Source organism: Acomys russatus, chromosome 12 (assembly GCF_903995435.1).
Source record: "Acomys russatus chromosome 12, mAcoRus1.1, whole genome shotgun sequence".
NCBI lineage: Eukaryota > Metazoa > Chordata > Mammalia > Rodentia > Muridae > Acomys > Acomys russatus.
The window spans coordinates 35,536,436-35,560,222 of NC_067148.1; the positions used below are offsets into that span (position 1 = coordinate 35,536,436).

General features: G+C 39.6%; 1 protein-coding gene and 1 pseudogene across 9 annotated transcripts in view; one reads left to right on the forward strand and one right to left on the reverse strand.

Annotated features, from left to right (window-relative positions):
* Pikfyve (phosphoinositide kinase, FYVE-type zinc finger containing) overlaps positions 1 to 23,787 on the reverse strand; it is an 88,248-nt gene that overhangs the window by 40,023 nt on the left and 24,438 nt on the right. For 4 of the 9 annotated variants that reach the window (XM_051154193.1, XM_051154191.1, XM_051154194.1 and 1 more), the window contains 8 exons: positions 19,503 to 19,660; positions 16,109 to 16,220; positions 15,036 to 15,183; positions 14,357 to 14,524; positions 5,810 to 5,869; positions 3,590 to 3,719; positions 3,055 to 3,235; positions 2,400 to 2,474 (listed from right to left, as the gene is read on the reverse strand). In XM_051154193.1, coding sequence (XP_051010150.1) covers positions 2,400 to 2,474; positions 3,055 to 3,235; positions 3,590 to 3,719; positions 5,810 to 5,869; positions 14,357 to 14,524; positions 15,036 to 15,183; positions 16,109 to 16,220; positions 19,503 to 19,660 — 1,032 coding nt within the window. Of the gene's footprint in view, positions 1 to 2,399; positions 2,475 to 3,054; positions 3,236 to 3,589; positions 3,720 to 5,809; positions 5,870 to 14,345; positions 14,525 to 15,035; positions 15,184 to 16,108; positions 16,221 to 19,502; positions 19,661 to 23,787 lie in introns of those variants that run through there. The other 5 variants (XM_051154196.1, XM_051154195.1, XM_051154198.1 and 2 more) reach the window with 3 other exon arrangements.
* Positions 694 to 1,109, forward strand: LOC127196468 (ubiquitin-conjugating enzyme E2 variant 2-like; annotated as a pseudogene).

Consider the following 23,787-nt stretch of genomic DNA (forward strand, 5'->3'; position numbering starts at 1 on the left):
AAGTAGAGCAAGATCTGAGAATGCTGTTATAGTTTCTCAAAATGTGAAGATCAGGGCACTGAAAAGATGGCTCAGCAATTAAGAGCACTTGGGGTACAACTCCCAGCACCCACGGCAGCTCACAACCATCTGTAACTTTAGTTTCAGGGGATCTAATGCCCTCTTCTGACCTTCATGGCATCTGGCACACACATGGTACACAGACATACATGCGGTAAAACACCTACAGAAAATAAATCAATAAAAATTTGTTTTAATGTGATTACCAACAGATAACATTGGAATAGCCATAGTGTCCACTTTAAATGCAATATGATCCTTCCCTCACTCATTTTTCCTACTCCCTTAAACCTACTGAATGAGATGGTCTAAGACATTTAGGGATCCACATACTTAAGAAGGCACCTGGAAAATGCTGGTATAAACTATACTTTGTGAATCAAAAGCCCTCAGAAGTTCAAACCCTCCATGGGACACAGAGACCATGCCTACTTCCTTCAGTGTCATCTGACATTCCAACATTTTACACCTTCATATCTAAGATTCCCTAACATTCAATATCTAACCTAACTTCCTGTCTTTGTGCTCATCTCAAAAGAGGTCCTAGAGCTGAGGGTAAAGGCAGAATGGGTGAGAAGCAGAATGGGTGAGAAGCATAAGAAAATAATAATGAGGGTAAGGTAGCAGGAGAAGATGGCGGTCTCTACAGGAGTTAAAGTTCCTTGTAATTTTTGCTTATTGGAAAAACTTGAAGAAGGACAGAAAGGAGTAGGTGATGGTACAGTTAGCTGGGGCCCTGAAGGTGATGAAGACGTGACACTTATGAGGCGAACAGGCATGACTATTGGGCCACTAAGGACAAACTATGAAAACAGAATATATAGCCTGAAAGTAGAATGTGGATCTAAATACCCAGAAACTGCTCCATCAGTCATATTTGTAACATATTAATGAAATCAGTAATTCCAGTGGAATGGTGGATGCACAGAGTATACCAGTATTAGCAAAACGGCAAAATTCCTACGGTCGTAAAGTTGTACTTCAAGAGCTTAAGACGCCTGATGAAGTCCAAAGAAAATATGAAGCCCCTACAGCCACCAGAAGGATAGCCACAGAATAACTAACAGTAGATATCAAATGTGTCTTAAGTCAACAACCTTCTACTCATGTTAATGTCTTAATTAAATACCACCATGAACAATACCCACATATTAAGTAAAAGAATTCCAGCTGGTAAACATGACCCAGACAGTTGTAAGAATATATTTAATATATGTACCCCTATTACGTTTTCAGATAATAAGAGAAGTGCAGCATATTTTTTTCTTTCTCTACCTAAAGCACTGTCATTTAAATATGAACCTGAAGTATTCAAAACTGAATTCAAGTTTTCAAGACAGAAGCATGGCAAAGGAGTGTCAGACGGCCACGGAAACCTTTGTCCTTCTGAAAAGTGAGGTCTCAAGAAGGAAGAACAGAAATGACGCGCTTTACCTATCGTACTCAGAGCTGCAGTTGAACTGTTTAGAGTAGCAGATATAATGAACTGTCACAAATTGTGTTAATTCTTGAAGCAGTGTAGGTGCTGACTACTATCAGTATCAAAAATAGGTTATGGATTAAACAATCCTGTATTTATAATAAAAAGATGTTTGGGGGGTATTGATAAATTTCTGTTAAAAGCTGTTCCCGTTTGTTACATGTAACAGACATGGTAATTTGTTTACAGTCTTTTTTTAATAAGACATGCTTACAAGGTTTAAGTGAAGTCAACAAAAAGGAAATAGGTATATAGATATGTGATTTTGAGATTAAAGTTAGTCTTAAAATGTAAATAAAATATGAAATGTGTTTTCAGGAAAAAAAAAAAGAAAGAAAGAAAGAAAATAATAATGAGCCGGGAGTGGTGGCACACACCTGTAATACTAGCATTTTGGGAGGCAGAAGCAGGAAGATCTTTGTGAGTTCGGAAGGCCAGGCTGGTCTACAGAGCTAGTTCCAGGACAGCCAGGCCTACACAGAGAAACCCTGTCTTAAAGGAAGGGAGGAAGGGAGGGAGAGATGATGACAATTCTGCAGGAAGCCTAAACATTTGAAGGAACACAGTCTTTCAGAAAAACGCTGCCTGGAGGCAAAGTCTCGGGAGACAGGATACCTATATTCTTGTCCTCTAGAAACAACTTCCACCTTCCTTCTTCTGTCTTAGGAACTCCCATTATGCATATTCCTGTCCATCATCAGCCCTGGGAGATCTTCCTGTAACCCCCAAACTTCTGTGAAACACATGGCTAAGTATCGTTCAACATCTCCTTTTCTTTCATAATTATGAAGCCCCAATTTGTGAGCCTAAGACACAGCCATGGTCTACTGGATTTCACTGCGGAACTGAAACTCATTACCTTTTTATGTGCAATGTTCTTGGTACAAACAAAGCCATTGACAACCATGGAATCAAATTTCTTTCCACCTGGGATCTAATAAAACAAGAAAACAATAAAAACCAGTGATGTTCTCCCAGACTTCATCAGATGGCTATTAGTTATGTTTTTACATCTTTGAACTATAACATAATTAAGAAAGGGCAGAAAGGTCCAGAATATAGTTCATTTCATCTCATGATTATTTCATCATGATTGTTTTACTACCCTCTACTCTCCAAGGTCATATATGCTTCTCTAAATACTCATTGACTAAATAAGCTGGTGTCTATGGCACTATTTTTAACATTATTACAGGTAACATATACATTCAAAAAAGTTAGTATTATCTAATTAAAGCAACTTCCCACTGCTTTTCCTCATGACAGTGACAAAAACTATGAGAATAGACTTCCTCATAAATGACATGCCAAGAAAGAAGCGTTAAGAAAGGAAGAAACTGTATTTATTTTGGTCCTCACCACACACCCAACTCATTCTTCCCATGAACCTCTCACTTCCTGTGAGAGTTACCAAGAGCTCTGTTTGTATCGCTGATGAGCAGACAGCACTGTGGTAATGACTGTTAGGCCTGCCCCATCAGCTCCTAGCATCAGCAAACAGTAGCAAAGCTCACCTTCTTGATGTGGACAAACTGACGGATATCCATGTCATCATCCTGGTGCTTGACATCGGGTCGGACTGTCTGAACAACCTGGCAGACGAGTGATACAATGATGTCCCTCCAAGACGATGACAATGACTCATTCTGAAGCAACTGCTGGAGTAGTGCCATCATGTGGTTATGATTAGCTGAACTACAAAATGTTACAAAAACAAGTGTACAGTCAGTACTGAAAACACAAGGGGCACTCTACAAGAAATAACCATTCCAATTATGGCTCACAGATACGATCTTCCATGTCAACTTTATTCTTTGTGAAATCTGTGATTAGCTTCAAATGAATAAATAACTTTCAAACTGCTAAATAAAATTTTAACACATAAATTAAAGTAGAGACAATTAGCTTGGGACTGTTTTTTAAGATATTTCATCAGAAATCAGAATATACTTTAAATTTTTCATTTTATATGGAAGAGGAATTATGCATATGCCAAGTCACTGAAAATTTCAAAATCTATACGTGAAAAATAAAGATCTAGTGCCTTACAGCAGCCTTTCCATGGCTTGCTTCTCCTCGTTCTCCTCCCGCAGGAGCTCCAGGTTGTTATGATGCCAGCCCAAAGGAGTGAAGGGCAGCTCTTTGGATTTTTCCTCTACTCGTCGATTAAATAAGGACTCTAAACATAAAATCAGAAGTCAGTGCTGCGTCTCATGCTTTACATCATCAGCTCATACACTTAGCAAATAAAAATGTCTGCAGCTGGCCAATATAAATTATTGCTATAAAAATGGCAAAGATCTGTAATCAACATACAATTAAGATATACAATATGAAATCATGCATGTATACACACATCAACACACTAAAATGCAGAGGCAGGGCTTGCAGTACAGCACTTCTCTAGCGTGTGCAAGACCTAGCATGGTGGGAAGCCCAGAAACAGCTGGCATCACGCAAAATCTGAGCACAACTGAGAAAAGCAACTTAACTTAAGTAACAAAGACTCTTGGGCCAAGAGTATCAATGTGAATCCTGAAACACAAACAGAATGGTAATTCCGCATCCTGTTTGTTTTAGAGCAGTGGTTCTCAATTTTCCTAATACTGTGACAGCTCATGTTGTGGTGACCTCCAATCATAAAATTATTGTTACTACTTCATAACTGTAATTTTGTTACTACTGTGAATAGTAATGTAAATGTCTGTGTTTCCAATGGTCTTAGGTGACCCCTATGAAAGGATCATTTGACTCCTAAAGGGGTTGTGACCCACAAGTTAAGAGCCACTGTTTTAGAGTTACTAAGAATGCAGATTTTCCACATAAAATCCTAAACTAAAAACCACATTCAACTGAAATCTGAATGGTGACAGTAATATAGTCACATGGACCCTAAACTCTAAGGAGAGAAACTCTCAGAGACAATTCCAGCCCCAGGTGACAAAATAAGGTCTCATACAATCCTCCATTGTATTTTAAAATATAGGCTTTAAAATAAAATGTTAATAAAATAGACTAAAAAATAAGTCATAAAGAAATTATACTAAATAAAGCATCATATAAACAATTTACATAAAATTTTTTCAAGTCTTTAAATTTTTAAAAAGGGTAAAATGATTGAGTGTGGTCAATCCCAGAACTCAGAAGGCAAAGGCAGCAGTGTATCTCTATGAATCTGAGGTCTGCCTGATCTACATTACTTTGGGGGTTGGGAGTTCCTAAGTCAAGAGCATTTGCTGTTCTTCCAGAAGACTGGAGTCCAGTTCCCAGGCCCCATATCAGGCAGCTTACAACCATCTGTAACTCCAGACCCAAGGGTTCCAACACCTTTGGTCTCTGCAGGTGTCTTCACTCACAGCACACAAACACACACACACACACACACACACACACACACACACACACACACACACACACACCTGTACGTGACTTAAAAATTACAAATAGTAATTTTTAAAGGAGTAAAATGAATTACAAAAAGCTAAATAACAATGTTTTACAAAACATGTGTTCATTGAATAATATGACTGAACAAAATGGAAAGAAAGAGATGGGAAATTCTAATGCTTTCTCTTTTAAAGCATGAGGCACAGACTGGTACTTTCCAATTGCATGAGCAGCCAGTCTATAAACTTCTAGCCGAACCAGTTGTCAGGAGGTGAACTTAAGGTAGCCTGCTGAGCCAGACCAGCAGCCATTGGCCTCCCTTGTTCCAACCTGCCTCCTCTCTTCTTCTGAAACCCCAGGGAGTAAGAAGACCAGAAAAGGCTCCTTTTCTCCCTTTGTCTATTCTCCACAGTAGTTTAAGCTAAAGAGATGACAGGTTTTTGTTCATCTACTCTTCTTTAGTCCCAAAAGAACTAATCAGAGGAGTTAGTGCTTTATTCTCTTTTGCCTACTTCGTTTCCCAACTCTACAGGGCAAACAGCAAGTTCAAGTGATGAGCTAGCTCACTCTGACGCTCTCTGACAAAGAGGCAATCCTTGACAAGATAGATATCAATATTAACTATTACATAATGCCTTCAAAAGAATAAAATATAAAGCCCATTGAAAAAAATTAAACAATCACTCTTACATTAAGTCTACTCTCAAACCAAGACCAAATTTATATTCTTGACTTCCAACATACTCCAAAGTCATTCTACACATTCAAAATCATGTTCCTATGATACCAAAATAGCCAAATACAGTCAGCACTACCTGTTAAAGACTCAAGCACACCAGCAAGAGGGAGACATCGCTTTAAGTATGGTTGTTTTAAGATTACCTTTGATGAAGGCATCACTTATTGAGAGCTGCTGTCCGCCAGTGTCAGAAACCAAATACTCTGCAAACCAGGAAGAGAAAAGAAGAGGAAGGAAGATATGTGACTTCAATGAGCCAGTGTAATTATGCAGCAAACACCCACACACAAGGGTGTGTTACCCCTACAAAATATATCACACTGTCAAGCAAACTTAAGAAACATTTTCACTAAAATGCCTCTTTACACATGTTCTGTAAATTTCATACTAAACTATTTTCAGAAGACTTAAATGACAACAGAACCATTGAACAATTTTGCCTTGGTTCAAATGTCAGACATTTTAACAGATATTTTTCCAAATGACATTTAGTTACCAAAACCAGAACTAATTTATGAAACTGCTTACACGTTGAAACACAGAAACTGGGAGAACCTACATCTTAAACTCTCTCTTATTCAGAAACAAAAAACAAAAACAAAACAAAACAAAAGTCTTTAGTGATTAGCATAAGCCTTAAAGTATTATACCACTTTCCTCCTGTATTCCTATATTATTTAACAAATAATAACTATATATAGTATAAAATACAACAGAGTACTTTATAGAAACCACCTAAGAAAACAGTACAAAATTTTAAGCTTCAGAATATATGCAATAAAATAAATTCGTATGGCAGAGTTTCAAGGTATAATTCAAGGAATTTTAACAAGTTTTTGGTTTTTTAAAGCTTCTAGCGTATTACCAAATCTTTGCAGTAAGATAACTAATGAATACACTCTGGATACTTTCAAGACATTTAAAATCTAAATACTTTTCTAAAACTGAAACTCCGCAAGTGAAATTTTCCTCTACACAGAGATCAGAGGGGTTCTTTCTACTATGCAAACTAGACCACAGTGCATTAACTACTTTAGTGTGAATATTCTCACAAGACTTCTTCCAAGTTTACTTCCAAGTCAGTACATTTTCCTTTCTAGCCAGGAAGCAGAAAAAATATTTTATTTAAAAAAAACAATACACCCAGGTGTGTAGGCAAGAGAGATGCAATTTGTTTCTATACTTTAATTCTGACAGAAATAAGCAATGTCAAATCCTGTTAATTCAACTAATGCACTGTTCTTTAGAAGTCCTAATTCTCATAGTAAAACTTAAACATCAAATTCCAGAAATGAAAATTTCCCTTTCACATTATGGAAAAATTCAAATCCACAAAAGGTCCTGAACACTGTCCATATAGATTCAGCAATGTTGAAAACTTGTCATATCAGTTTTCTCTATATATCTGCACATGCTTTTAAAGTTACCCTGGGGCCAAAGCAGTGGCTCAGGGGTTAAGACCATCTACTGCTCTCCCACAGGACCTGGGTTCAATTCCCAACACTCACATGATGGCTTACAACTGTCTGTAATTAGATGCCTATACTCACAAACATAAACACATACATGTAAATAAATAAGATTTAAATGTAAGCTATCCCAATTATTTCAAATTACATACAACACTTTGCAAGTAGCACATCAGTAGGCATCACTTTAAAACGGGGCACTCTTCTCTATAGTGTCCTATCATTTACAGAATTATGAAAACAGACAAACTATAACAATCACAGAACTGATTTATATTCAAATTTATTTATCTGCACACTATCTTTCATAGACATATTCCTGAAAATTGAATCCCACCAAGTCATACATGGAATTTCCTTGCCATGCCTCCTCAATCTCTTTTCACCTAGAACAGATCTCCTACTTTCTTTTCATGATAATGAATTTTGAAATAATGTCCTATGCAATGTCCCTCATCCCAGGACTGATCCAGTGTTTCTTCGTGGGATATTTAACTTGCTCCTCAATCCCACGTTTTCTAAGAATGGGAGATCCAATCAAAGGGCTTACAGAGCATGCCTTTAACCTATGTCCAAGTCTAGTAACTAACTTTCTATAAATGGTTCAGAATCCTGCTCACAACGCAAAATAAATTTCAATAATACAAACCTTCAATAAAGTGAAAAATTACTAAACCAGAAAGCATAGTGAAGTTTTATAAGCTTTGAAACTTCGTTGCATAATATAAAAAGCAATAACAATTTTTCTTAAATACAGATATTTCAATAGTTTTTAAAATCCAAATTTCTGAGGTATGTGTGTTAGCACACGCCTCTAATCTCAGCATTCAGGGAGGCAGAGGCAGGTGGGTCAAGGCCAGCCTGGTCTACAAATCAAGTGCAGAACAGCCAAGGCTATGCAGAGAAACCCTGTCTCAGGGTGCAGAGGGTGGGGGGTAGGAGGAGTGCAGAATCCAGATTTCTTCAGCTCTAAGAAAGGGCACAATAAAAAAACTAATAAGGACTGGCCTTCATCTCAATGGAAAAATAAAGCCAGACATTCCTGTTTACATAGGCAGAACTGTACTCTTTCACATAACTGAGTTATTCTGACAATCTTTACTTATTAGCAGTCAGCAAAATGTTTCATCATATTCTAACTTCATAAGACAAACTACTTCTCATCAGTGCTAAAGGCTATGAAGAGGGACCTGTGACGAGAAGTACAGGTACTGGAGGCTCTTCAGTCCTCAAGCTACAAACTAAGACTCCCAAGGTTGCAACCAACCAATCAGGCTCATCTAGTACTTATTCTACAAACTAAGGCTACCAAGGTTGTACTTTACAGCACGATGACCAACTGCAATTAATAAAGTCTAGCAAATATTTCAAAATTACTAAGAGTAAAGCTAGTCTAGACTCTATAGCCTGAGCTGTCTTAAGTTTTTCTACATTTATTTATTTACTTACTTACTATGTGGGGAGGGGCATGCCTAAGCCATAGCAAACATGTGGAAGTCAGAAGGTCACTTTCTTGAGTTGGCTCCTGTTTTCCACCATGTGGGACCCAGGGACAGAACTCAGGTCCTCAGGCTTGGTAACAAGCACCTTTACCTTGCTGAGCCATGTCCCAGGCCAGCACAGCACAGCCTCTGCTTTTAATAAATACATATAACCACTGACTTCAACTATACCTTGTACACATAATGGAGTGGCAAAAAAGGTGACAAATTGAGAAGATCTGACCGAATAGGATGGATATACCCAACTCTCACCAAAAGAAAGGGAAACTACTTAAGAGGCAATTTTACCAGGACAGTTCAGGGAGACGAGTTGCAGAGAGAGAACTCAGGTAAAGACTGAATGAGCCAGAAAATAAGAAGCCAGAAGATGAGAGAAGATTGCTGAGTTAGTTTGAGACTAAGCAGACCAATTTCAGGCCTAGAGAGAAGCAGAATAAATCAGCTGGGAGAAGAGTTTGAGCCACAATAGCTGAGTTGAACCAGCCAGCCCAGAGCTCAGAAAGAACAAGTAAGGGTGAGCTTGTTAAGCAGTAAGTCTTAGAGGCTGAAAACATTCTAGTCCTAGGTTAGATTGTACAGAGGCTAGAAGCATCCAGGACTAAGCCTTGGTTAGCAGAATGAGGCACTAAGCCTCCTAGACAACAATTGAACCAGGAGAATAAAAGTTACATTGTGTGTGTGTGTGTGTGTGTGTACACTTGCCACAGTGCATATCTAGATATCAGAGGACAGTTTGAGGAAACTGATTATGCCCTTCCACTATGTGGGGCCCAGGAATTGAACTTGGGTCCTCAGGCTTGGCAGCATTGAGATAGCTCACTGGTCCATGACCAATACTTTCTTAGAAATACAATCAAAGTGTGTTATATGCATATACGAAAATATCACAATGAAACTCATTATTGTAGACTGTTATACTACAGCTATAGACTGCACACTTATAAAATGTACTGGACAGGGGCTGAAGAGTTGGCTCAGCAGTTAAGAGCACTGGCTGCTCTTTCAAAGAACCTGGCTTTAAATCCTCAGCACCCATAAGGTGGCTCACAGCCACCTCTAATTCTCGTTCCAGGGGACCTAGTGGCCTCTTCTGGCCTCCTCAGGCACCAGGCAAACACATGGTGCACATAAATACATGCTGGCAAAACATCAACATACATAAACAATGTTTATAGAGTACTGAGCAGACGTTTGTTCTGTTCGAGAAAACTTAGCCCGCAAGTCCTTGCCACACAAGCCTGAGAACCTGAGTCCAGATGCCAAGCACATTTGTGTTTTGGAAGTTTTGGTTGCTTTGAAAACTCAGTTATGTTATGTGAACATGGAGGCTGGTCCAGTTTGTCCACAGCTGATAACTGCCTCGTGAGAGGGCACATGACCTTTGACAGCTGGGAACTGTCTCACACAGGGGCATGGTCTCTGCCAGTTGAAATAAATATGAAAGCCCAGAGAGAGGAAGGAGGGCTATGAGAAGAACACTTAGGGGAAACGGGAGGCGGAGGAAGAGAAGGCTGCTGCTGGTGTGCGGTTGCTGGCTGGATGACCTGATGACGGAGATAGGTATTGCCCCAAAGAACCCAAGGACCCTAGACAGCAGGAAATAGCCAAAGAGAACCATGCCCCTTCTCCCCACTAACCTTCGTTCTCTACCTGGTGTTGGGGTGTTGGAAGGAATTGGGGTGGAGAAGAGAGAAAGGTATATAAGGAACCAAAATAAAGTAGGTTTTAAAAACATCAAAGCTAATATCCATGTGAAAAGGCTGAATTCAGCAGCACATGCCTATTACCACAGCACACAGGTCTAAGCAAATAAGTAAGCTAAAGGTTCACTTAAAAATAAGTGATGAACAATAGGAAAACATCCAGCGTTGACTTTTGTCCACCTCCGTAAGTGCATGTGTCCATGCATCTATACACACACACACACACACACACACACACACACACACACACGACCCATATAGCATATGTCCCACAACCCTACAAAGTGCTGAATAAATTGACAACAGACATAACAAGCCCTGTAACATAACCTAAAAGCATCCTCTTCCAGCCAGTATCATGTCACTATTGTACACAGTCATTCAAGCAAATACACAACTGTATGTCCACATTCATAACAGCACTGCTGAACTCCTACTCCATGAGTGCTCACAACGAGTAGAACAGTGCGTGTCTGAGGCCATGGGGAGTTGAGAGAATAGGGAACTATTTATTGGTCTAGGTTAGGAAGTTTCAGTCAGGAAGGGGAACTGAGATGTACTTTACAGCATGATGACCAACTGCAACTAATAAAGTCTAGCAAATATTTCAAAATTACTAAAAGAATAAAGCTAATCTAGACTCCATAGCCTGAGCTATCTTAAGTTTTTCTACATTTATTTATTTACTTGCTTACTTACTTACTTATGTGGGGAGGGGCATACCTAAGCCATAGCAAACATGTGGAAGTCAGAAGGCCACTTTCATGAGTTGGTTCCTGTTTTCCACTATGTGGGACCCAGGGATAGAACTCAGGTCCTCAGGCTTGGTAACAAGCACCTTTACCTTGCTGAGCCATGTCCCAGCCCAGCACAGCACAGCCTATGTTTTTAATAAATACGTATAACCACTGACTTCAACTACATCTTGTACACATTTCATTGTTATTTCTACGAACAAAGTTACTGAGGACAATCAAATACTTTATCAACAACAAAGACAACATGTAAAACTAACCTACCAACTTCTTCTCACCATTGAGGTGGAGATAGGTTCATTTCAAAATCACTTACTTTAACTAACCAGCACAGGTACCCAGCCACCACAAATTTGCTAAATTCCATAGTATACTTTACTCACCAAATTTCTTACAATTTTGTTACCTTCCAAAGCCTATCAAGAAGCCATTTTTTAAAAAATGTCTCAGGGTGGTGGTTTAATGCCATTAATCTCAGCACTCTGGAGGCAAAGGCTGTCGGATCTCTGTGAGTTCAAGGCCAGCCTGCTCTCGAGAATGAGTTCCAGAATAGCCAAGGGTAAACTGAGAAACCCTGATTCAAAAAAGTATGTGTGGGGGTGGGGGGGGGGATAGGGGGTGGGGGCTGGAGACACAGCTCAAGGGTTAAGAACTCAGGCTGCTCTTCCAAAGGACCCATATTCATTGCCCAACATCCATATGGTAGCTCATAGCTGTCTATATAGCTCGAGTTCCAGGGGTTCTGACACCCCTACACACATAAACAGACATTCAGGCAGAACAGCAATGCATATAATAAATAAAGAAAAGAAATAATGTTATACCATCTAGCAATACAGTAATTTAGACTGCAGGACTTTTTAAAGACAGTAGATTCTAGCTTCATGATCACAGATACTTCCTTTAACAAGCTGACATACAGTCTGTCTACATTTGCCCAGTTATTTAGATTAACCATGAACTCTGTTTCTTTATTCTTCTAGACTTTATCTCTCCTTATCTATGTATCTTTCCTGGTAGGATTAATTTTGACAGAGAAATACATCTGCTTCTCTAATAACTTGGCTGATTTTTTTCTTTCTATGACAACTGGACTCTAGTTTCAGATATCCCTGACCTCTCCTCCAACCTTCAGCACCATGTAGATGGTTGTGGTCCTGTCAAGCATGAGCCCTTCTTCTGAAAGGCACACCCCATGACAGTTGATGCTCACAACTTTTACAGCTTTTTTTAAAGATTTAGAATGAGAGAGTTGGCCTGGAGAGATGGCTCAGCGGTTAAGAGCACTGTCTGCTCTTCCAGGGGTCCTGAGTTCAATTCCCAGCATCCACATGGTGGCTCACAACCATCTATAATGTGATCTGATGCCCTCTTCTGGCCTGCAGGTGTACCTGCAAATAGAGTACTCATATACATAAAAAGTAAGTAAATAAATCTTAAATAAACAAACAAACAAGAGTTTCCATGACAAATGATGGGCTTTTCAACTGCAAGTGCTTCTCCTTTTATTTTCCAGGGAGTTACACTCAGGTTGGCTGTAAAAAATGTCACATTTGAAAACTTCAGTTCTTTTCTTCAATTCTGAGTTAGGTTTCCTACACTAAATGTGGCCAGCTCAGCAGTCCCTCCTTTAGGAGTATGAAGTCTACGATGAGATGTTACTTTTTTCAAAATTTTTACAACATCCTTACCATCCCAAGATGCAAACTCATCAGCTAAGAGCAAGTGTACTTCATACTCTGTGTTCAGCACAATGGAACTGCTGCCATTCATACTGGGAGGACAGCAGTCCTGTCATGACACATGCTACTGCTGACAGCATCTCTATTAAGAGCCTAATCTCCTCATGTAACTGCAGTTACAGCAGAGTCTCCCACATCTGCCCCGCTGCCCTCCACACTCGCCCAGATGGTCTCCATCATGTTTCAAACTTCTACGCTTAGGATCCCCATCACCATGTGGATTTTATATTCATTATGGTCAAATCTCCTTTCTCTCACTTTCTCTCAATGCCTTATTTTTTTAAATAAGACGCACTTTTTATTATCATGACTACCTTGATTGACATTTTATCATATCTTGATAATAATTTCTATTGACAATTATGAGAAATTTATTGAGGGAACATAAATGTTTCAAGTTATAAAATAAACCTTTAAACTCTAAATATCCTTTATATTATTTTTAGGTTTAAAGTAAAGAGTAGCGAAGAATTAGGCAAGCACTTCAGAAGCCATTCAGTTTTAGAGTATTAAAACCAAACTCTAGGTAAAATATAAAATTAAGAACTTTATCTATAATAAATGTTTCAGTTATTATTATAGTGAACTCCTATAACTAGTTACTTATTTATTTTCCTTAGAAGAATGGTACTTTGGGTTGCACTTTAAATTAGTTTCTAATTGCACCTAGTTATACAGCTCATCCTCCTTTATTTTACTTTACTTTTTGTTTTTCAAGATGAGGTTTCTCTGTGTAGCCTTGGCTGTCCTGGACTTGCTTTGTAGGCCAGGTTGGCCTTGAACTCACAGAGATCCGCCTGCCTCTGCCTCCCTGAGTGCTGGGATTAAGGAATGTTCCACCATGCCCAGCTTCATCCCCCACTTGTAAAAAGGAGCAATACATGCATGCTGCCATGTTACTTATTAGAAATGGTTTGCTCTATCTTTCCTTTTACATTATTTTTTGGGAAGTTTTTTTAATGTGGCCATTAGTACTTTCGAGTTAGCAAACTAACTCAAGGCATTAAATAAAGCAACTAAAATTACAAAGGAATTCATTTTTCACTAGAAAAGAAATTTTTTAAAAAAGTAATGGACATGAATGAAATTTCCCCAATCTAAGTTACAGCGTCTGGACAGCCTTAAGAAAGTGTTGCTGCAGAGTAGCCCAGGCACAGAGGCTGTGTGATGTGAAATGAAAATGACAGAAGAGTAGAGCAGAACGTCCATGTTACACATGCGAAGAATTGCCACCTTGGAAGTTGCACATTACGGGAAGAGCAGTCAGATAAAGTTCCTTTTAAAGACTATCTACTTTAAACTGGGCATGGCAGTGCGAAGGGAGAAAATAAGAAATAAAAAGAATCAACCAAAAAAGGTGTGGAGAGGAGACTGGGGGCAGGTTGAGAAAAGGTGGAAAAAAACCTACTCAAAATCCCTCAGCCTTATGGGACAGAGGAAGCCAGAAGCCAGGCTTTAACGGGACACTAGGGCCCAGCTCTTGAGCCTGTTTGAAGTCCAGGTGGTGACTACCTCCTACCTTTTTGGTCAGCAGGGTGAGGGGGCACATGTGGGTACTTGGAGGGCTTCTTGATATGGAAGTTCACGTTGTCCAGCTCCACGTTCAGGCTGATAGAAGCGGCTGAGTCACTGTCCACTGTGGACTGGAAACTGCTGACTGAGGTGCGCTTGCTAGGACTGGCAGAATCTTTTAGTGTTGGGAAGGGGAAAGAAATATAGGGAGAGGGGAGTAAAAATGGGTTTTATCAGGGCATTGGAGGAAAGGAAAAAAATTTTTTTAATACACAAGCCCAATGTGCAATACCAAAATGGATACAGTATTTTCATGTACTTCTTTTTGGGTAGACTTAATAAAATTTAAGCAGGTTAAATTTAAAATGAAATTTTAAATGAAGAAATATATTGGAGGTTCTGCACAGAGAAAGTCTGATACCACAGTGAAGAGATAAGAAAGCTGCCTGCCAAGATATTAGCTCGAGTCATTTTTAAGCTGCTGAAAACTAGAGACTAATGCTACACCTAGACATGTCAGCTGACTAACAAGCCGGCTTCTTAAGAAAATACTGTATCTAAGACAAGGATCACTACTATCAGATGTTTACATCAGGTGGGGGCATAAATCCTAAACAAGACAAGCATTTTATCACACCAACACAGCAATATGCCATAAAACAAAAACAGTAGACAGCCAAACTTACTAGCCAAATTATCGTCACCTTCTTCAGCAATCTGTTCTGTGTCACTGTCATCAAATTTTATGTCCTTAAACCAAGACGGCTCAGAGTGCCCTTCCACAGAGTTGACCGAGTCGCTGTCTGGAGAAGGTGTCTCAGAAAATTCCGTACTCTGAAAGGACCCAAACAAAATATGCAACTGGCTCTCGGTGACATCACTAGCACACAATAAAGAGGTTGTGGTCTATGTTTCTGTAACTTTAACAACTCAATAAATGTACAGTGAAACAACCAAATAACAAAACAGAAGTGCAGAGCAGTACCATACTGATAACCACTTTTCACTAACTACAAAGCTTATGTGGCATTTTACCAGTGAGTATTTCTCTGTGTTTGTAAGACTTCACTTTGTCTTTTAGTTCTGAGTGAAGAGAGCATAAAACAGTCTAACCCTGGCAACTCCAGAACCACCTAAAAAATAACCCAACTTTAACAAATTACACCATACCACTCTATGGGGTTATTTCTCATCTCTAACTATGGAGCTTCTAGTTTCTGTGTACAAATCTTAATCCACAAGCTTCTTAGAGTGTCATCATATAGACATTTGTGTGTGTGTGTGTTCATATGTGTATATATATGTATTTTTTATAAAAACAAAAAATTAAGGAATTATATATTTTTTAAATTTACCTATAAATAACTTTCATTCTCATAAAATGAAGAAAAAAGAAATTTAAGCATTTGGTCATTAGTATACAGTGTGTATATCAAGAGTCAAAATTTATCTCAATAACTAATGTCAAATTTTCCAATCATTATAATTCATTCCCTCTTAGTTCTAAAAATACAGAGAGTAAAACTGAAAAACATTAAAATTAAATGACAAATAGTATCAGAAAGCTAAGTCTAAGAAAAGCCACATCTAACAACATTATTGGACCCTAACCCTGGCAAGGCGGTGGCAGGGGCGTCCCTGGCGCTGAATCTGGAGTATTTAGAAACAGCATCTTCAGATAAGTCAGCTACTTTTCATTCCCACCCAACTTCAAAATTAGCTACTACAGTTCTCAGCAGCAGCATCACTCCAAGATTACCTGCAGTGGTCTGTACAGCGCATACTCATCCCTGAAAAGCTGGTCATGATGACTGACACAATCCAGCCAACGTCCATCAACCATTGCTTGTCCAATTGCTATGGCTTGTGCCCTAAATCAAGACCAGGAAATTTTAAATTTCAAAAGATCATGCAGAGTAATTGTGTGGGCACATGACAAAACACCTCTTCAATTTTTTTTTCCATTTCTAATCAGAGGAACTGTCAAATGGTCTTTAGGTAAGGGATAAAAAGAAAAAAAAAATCCTTGAAACAAATTAAATTCTTCTAAGTACCCGAGCAAAGGAGAACCTACTGGTAAGGCAGCCCTTTAGGTAGCTTTTGTGTTTAAACAAGCTAGTTGTAATTTCAGTAAGCATGCACTGAATACACAATGCATTCACACCGTTCTTAACAAAGTATAGAGACATGGGTCCTATACTCAAACAGATTAAATTATCAATAAAAAGACAACACAGAGCCGCGTGTGGTAACAAACACCTGTAATCCCAGCACTCAGGAGGCAGCGGCAGGCAGATTGCTGTGAGTTCAAGGCCAGCCTGGTCTACAAAGTGAGTCCAGGACAGCCAAGGATACACAGAGAAACCCTGTCTCAAGAACCAAAAAAAGACAACACAAATATAAGAGGGATAAAAAATATATAAATGAAAGACATGAGTATTTGACATTTCACAAATTAATAAAGCACTTAGCCAACATTACTTTGTTCAATATCCACAGCTAAACTGTTTTAATTGTACAATACTAAATTGTTCCCCTACATTGGAAATAAAGAGTTCAAGTCTCAAAGAAACAAAACTAAAAAGAGATACAGCCAAATTAGGACCCAGAGGTTCCCTGTTTACAGATACTTATTTTATTTATTTATAAAATAAATTTTATATATTTATAAAATAAATAATAAAAATTTTATAGCCAGGCGTGGTGGCACACTTAATCCTAGCACTCAGGAGCACTCAGGGAGGCAGATCAATGTGAGTTTGAGGCCAGCCTGGTCTATAAACTGAGTCCAGGACAGCCGAGGATACATACAGAAAAAGAAGAAAAGATGTGCTTCTGAGAATCCAGTTCCTGTCACCACGCCTGCTACCTGTTGGTATGCTATTACTGTAGCCCCATTTAGTCTGTTGTTTTGTCAACATGACACAGGCCAGACAGTTGAGAAGAGAGAACCGTAATTGAGAAAAGGCTCCCACTGGAGTAGCCTGTAGGCAAGCCTCTAGAGCACTTTCTTGATTACTGGTTGAGGAAGGGAAGGCCCAGAACACTGCAGGTGGTCCTACCCCTACCCCAGTGGTAGTAGGTGTGCAATAAAGCTGGCTGAGAAAGTCTTAGGGGACAAGCTAGTAAGTAGCATTCCTCACCTTTCTGTTTTGCTTCGTTTCTCAAGACAAGGTTTCTCTGTGTAGCCCTGGCTGTCCCTGCCTCTGCCTCCCAAGGGCTGGGATTAAAGGTGTAAACCACCATGCCTGGCTGCCTCCACATTCTCGCTTGAGTTCCTAAACAGACTTTTCCTCAGATGGAGTGTGACCTGAGAGTTGTAAGCCAAGAAACCCTTTCTTCCCCTAGTTGATTTTGGTCATGGTATGTTTGTTTGTTTATTTATTTATTTATTTATTTGGGTGGGGGTTCAAGACAGGGTTTCTCTGTGTTAGCCTTGGCTGTCCTGAACTCGCTTTGTACACCAGGCTGTCCTCGAACTCACAGTGATCCACCTGCCTCTGCCTCCCGAGTGCTGGGATTTAAAGCGTGCGTCACTACACCCGGCTCATTTTCTGAGGTTATAATATACTTACATCATTTCTCCCTTCTCTTTCCTCCTCTAAGCCCTCCCATATAACTATCCTTCCTTGTTCTCTTTCAAATTCATGGCCTCTTTTTTTTCTAATTAATTGTTGTAATATATATGTTTTATCATAGCAATAGAAACCCTAAATAAGATATCGATCACATGTACTCTAGCCCTCTGTAACCTTATGCCAAAACGAATTCTTTCTCCTATAAGTTGCCTTGGACATGGTATCATTATCACAGCAACAGAAAAGTCACTAGCACAATAATCAAAAGATTTGGTCTCTGATTTGTTTTATACATATGTGATCTGTGAGATGGACTAGGTCCATCCAGACACAGGTTATGGGCTCAATTCTCAGTACAGGTTGCAATGTCTAGATACAGAATAGTGGCAAGAAAATCTTTTTGACCTTAGACTCTAGCTACATTCTCCCATCCGGCTTCTCTAGGAATCCATTTCAGGAATTACTGCATGTTTCAGCATGTTTGGTTATTGTGTTTGTGTGCACATGGGTGCTCACATCGCAGAAGGAGTAGATGGAATACAGAGGTTCTAGACCCTGAGCAAAAGCTTAAGAGGCACACCCAGAGCTGTCAGAGCCCCCTTTTCCCTGACCCCAGGCTGCACCACAGGAGCAGTCAAAATGGCAGCTCTTGTCAGAGTGGTAACACCAGTTCAGCGGGAGCTATCCACGGTGTTATCCTTCCTGCTCAGATGGAAGGGTAGCCAGGGAGTCAGAATCCCAGGAACCACGCAGCTCAGAGAACAAGGCATCCCAAATAAAGGGCATCCTAAGACACAGGAGCCCAGGAACCACACAGCTCTGAGAAGTAACTTCCTCAGCAGAGGCGCTGCACCTGGGAGCTGCCGTATCCCAGCTGAGCTCAGGAGCTCAGGAGCCTCAGCCTCAGTCCACCTTTCTGCTTCTTCTCTTCATTGTTCCTTGGCTTCTTCCGATGAGAGTTACACCAGGCAGCAAATCTCTTTAAAAAAATTTATTAGAGGGAAGAATCCACGAAGAGGAGGAATAAATCCAGCCTAAACAAGAAAACCCACCAATCCCTGAGCTCCCCAAACTCAAGACTTGAAATCCCACCAATCCTCACTCTGAAAATCTCTGGCCCCTATGAAATTGTATTTAAAGGATAAGTCTGCTCAGTTCCCTGCTATCTTCTCCTGGGAGCAGAGGCAGCCACTCCTGGATTCGTTCCTCCAATAAGTCTTTTTTACAAAATTTGCTGCCTGGTGTGACTCTCTCATCAGAAGAAGTCAAGAAGCAATGAAGAGGAAAAGAAGCAAGAAAGTGGAGTGAGGCTGAGGCTCCTGAGCCTCTGAGCTCAGCTGGGATGCCCTCCCTTGGAAGCTACTATACCCCTGCTGAAGAAGGAGAGCCCCTCTCAGAGCTGTGCTTCCAAGTCCCAGGATACCCTTCCATTGGGACACTGTCCCACCTTAGAGCTGTGTGGTTCCTGGCACCCAACTCACAAAAAGATGCTATCCTTACATCTTTAAATATACATCCTAATCATCAATAAATATAAACTAATGAATAATTCCAAACATTTTAAAACCAAAATACCTTGTAGCAATGTGTCCATTTCTGATTAGCCAGTTGACTAATTCTTTTCCTACAATGCAGTTGGGATGTGTTCTCAACCAGTACCGGTGATCCTGAAATTCCATCCCACTGGTATGATGGCATATTTTCTTCCACAGATCCTTTAACTGAACACTATCCTGCAATCACAAAAACAACTAGTTATCCCCAGAGGGACGCTGTGTACTGTTTAGATGATTTCCTATGGTTCTGAGATCTTAAAAGAATCTCAGTTTGGATCTCTTCACAGTAGCTAACTGTGATAAATTAAATATAAATGGCACATACATGGAACAGCTTGAATTTTACTCATTAATTCCAAGCATAGTTTTTTCTCTTCAAAAGCAAATATCCCAAGTGCTCCTTTCTTTGTTTGTTTTTGCCAATGGCACATATTATTTGTCTCTTAGTTAAGTGCTATCTTCTTTGGAGACAAGTCAAGGCAGACAAAGATAATAATCAATTATGTTACCTAACCTAAGATAATTATAGTAGCCTATGTACCACAGATTCTAGGCAGCCTCTCCTATTCTCAACTGCCTAGCAATTGTTTCTAAAGAAAAGTCTTTGTTGAGTAACGTCCTACTCCAGAAAACTCTCAGCATTGTTCCTCAGTTATGAACTTAAACTAAACTTGTAGGTCGGACATGGTGGTGCACGCCTTTAATCCCAGCACTCAGGAGGCAGAGCAGGTGGATCTCTGTGAGTTCAAGGCCAGCCTGGTCTACAAAGAGAGTCAAGGATGCACAGAGAAACCCTGTCTCGAAAAACAAAAACAAACAAAATAATAATAATAATAATAATAATAATAATAATAATAATAATAATAATAATAATAATAAATAAAATAAACTGTAAGTATAAAGGTTGGAATACAGTACAAAAAAGGACTCGTAAGAATTCTGAGTACTTGTGAGAAAACTCCAAGAAAACAAGACACAAGTCTTGTGACAGCAGCTTCCTCAAAACATGGAATTGTTCTTGGAAAATGTTTTTGTGTCCTCCCAGGTGTAGCGGAGAGGAGTAAGCTTACTTCTGATTACTCATTACAACTGGCTATTGTTATTTGTTTCTATTTCTCTATAGAAAAACATGATTTTGCCACACATGGCTTGTCGTCAATGTGTGGTTTGCCTTTGTGACTGTACATTTTATTCATGTGACTCCTCTTAACCCTCAGAACATAAACTGTCTGATGCTCTGAATACAGTTAGCTATTGCATGAGACTTGAGTCCACCTCATTTACCAGCTCCATTACCCCAGGTCCCACTGCCAGCTGGAGTGGTACAGACATGGCACCTACTACAGGGACCTGAAGTCAGCTACCAAGTAAGAGAGTAGGGACCCTCACAGAAGGGAGTGAGTGAGAATAGGCAGAAACCAGGAAAAGCTCTGTCTTTCATGTTTTGTTTTTCGAGACAGTGTTTCTCTGTGTAGCCTTGGCTGTCCTGGACTCTCTCTGTAGACCAGGCTGGCCTCCCGAGTACTGGAATTAAAGATGTGCACCACTACCGCCTAAAATCCCAACTACTAGACTGCTAACAAATTATGACTAGAATCCCTAGTTTCCAGAAGTAACTTTAGATGAAAAAATATGGGACAGAGTCCAAAAGAACATTGACAGCATACAAACAGGGGGAAAGATAATTAAGACTGTTGTGAAAATGGTGAAGATAAGGAGAAATATTAATCATGAAAAACAGATGGCTAACTCCTTGAATGAATATAAATGGGAGGATTCAAACCTTAAAATTGGTAAAACAGGCAAAAAAGGAGACACCTCACCCCCAACCCCAGTTCAAGCAAAACTGAAAGTAAAAACAGCACCACGTGTCACTATGCTGATGACAAGCCTCCTTTAGATACATATCCTCCATGAGGTGAGAAATTTGATAATCCATCTTATATTTCCCTCATTTCATGGTAAAGATTTAGGAAAGCCTAAGAAAATGCTAACTTTACAACTTAAGCAAGCTAGGCATGTCAGTGAAAAGAAATCAGCTTCCCAATTCTTCCCAGCCTCATGGACTGCATTTGGTATTTCCACTGTAATTTCAACAAAATCAAAAGGTTTATATGCACTTACCAATATATTTAAAACTCTAGAAGGAAAGATGGCATTGGACAGTCCTTGCGTTTTATCTCGAGAGCCAAAGAAGGAACTATAGCTGTTTGAATCCCGACTAAAAGAGGCATTTGTGTATCATGTGAATCCTTCACAGCCTTTAAACTTATGTTCCCCACTAAATTGTGTCCTATAGGTTTTACAGCACAAGAGGATAAACATTTGGAATAGGTTTATTTATACCATATGAGCCATAAAACATTAACTTTTTTCTTTCCTTTTTTTTGGGGGGGGGCGTAAATATATGTTTATTTATTTATTGGGTATGCAGCGTTCTGCCCACATGTATGCCTGCACACCACAAAAGAGTACCAGATCTCATTATAGATGGTTGTGAGCCACCATGTGGTTGCTGGGAATTGAACTCAGTACCTTTGGAAGAGCAGCCAGTGCTCTTAACCTCTGAGCCATCTCTCCAGCCCCTAAAAGACTAACTTTTAACCTTACTCTTCTTGATCAATTAGTAAATCAAGGGAGGGCCCAATGTCAACAGTTATATGGACTTGAACCTCTGTTGTATTATATTACCCTTAACTAACAATCAGTTTTTAAGAGTGTTACAGAGCTCTATGGATTTTCAAATTTCATTTGCAGATTACTATGGAAGGGTAGGAAATCATTATCCAACTGGTAAACTATGAGAGTTTTCTCATACAGACTGAATTTGTAGTTATAAAAACTGCCCAACCTTCTCCCATTCCACGAGCAGATTCTTTATTGATGGCTCATCTAAGGGTATAGGAGAGATTCGTGGTCTAGATACTCATCAGTCTATTACTACTTCTTTTTCTTCAGCCCAACAGGTAGAGCTGACTGCTTTGGTTCATCTATTTCAGTTAATTTATACTGTTTCAGAGTCTGCTTATGTTGTAGGATGCTTTCCAGCAATAAAAACTGCTTTAATTTTGTCTTCACTGCAAGAACTACAACACCAGCTTAAAATCCATATACGCACCCTTTGCTTATTACTCACATGCATGCAGGCTCTAGCCTCCCTGGTCTTATTACAGAAGGAGATAAGCAAGCTGATGCATTAGCCTGCCCTGTTTTTACTTCTCCAGAAGAATATTAGCAAGGAGTATGCATCTGTCATTGCAGATGGATCCATTGAAGCATTATGGATTTCTCTACAATTCCTCCTGGCCCCAGGCTAGAAGGCAGAGGGGCAATGAAAGTCACCAGAAAGCAAACTTCCAGCTAAAGGGCAAAAGGAGGTATTGGCTGTATCATCATAAGTCAAGTCTGCCCACCTACAAGCAGTAAAGACCCTGTGATCCAAGGAAGTTTTTCTAAACAGAGCCAGTCCTGTGTCATCTGAGAGTCTCTTTTTGGCGATGCTATCTGCTTTGACCTGTGCATCTGCAGCGAGTGCCTCAAAATATGTTTCTCAACCTCCTTGGCTTCAACTAATAGATTGGATGGATCCAGCTCCTTATCTTTTCTTTTCTGGTTTTTTCAAGACAGGGTTTCTGTGTAGCCCTGGCTGTCCTGGACTTGCTTTGTAGACCAGGCTAGCTTCGAACTCACAGCAATCTGCCTGCCTCGGTCCTCCAAGTACTGGGATTAAAGGCCTATGACACCAAGCCCAGCTGCTTCTTGCTATCTTTGCTGTGTTTATGCTTGGACCTTGGAACTGTAAGAGACTCCTTCTTCATCTGAAACTGGGACTGCATTTAATTTTTCCTTGGAATTGAAATCACTTCCTATTTGCTTAGGACATCATAACATTTGTGTTCCTAGTGAAGGGCAAATAATATGGACTTATGCTCTACAAGAGACCAAAATTACAAATAATATGGGTCTCTTTTCAAGCTACTCTCTGGATTTTTCTTATCAATATAATAATGTAAGCAATAGTAATGAACAGTTTGGATCCCTGTTCTTGGTGGCAGAGTATTACACACAATGGTTAATGACAACTAGATGTATCTACGACATCTCAAATCAAAACCACTCTGGATACCCTACCACTGAAAAATAAAAACGGGGAGATGTCAGAACATGGTCACTTATTGGCTGCACTCTGTCAGGTCCCGCCACCTCTGAATGTACTGCCTCCCAAGGGGGAGACCCAAATAACTTTCCATTCTGACCATAGATTGCAATTTAAACTGTCCCAACTAATAAATTCTACATCTGAC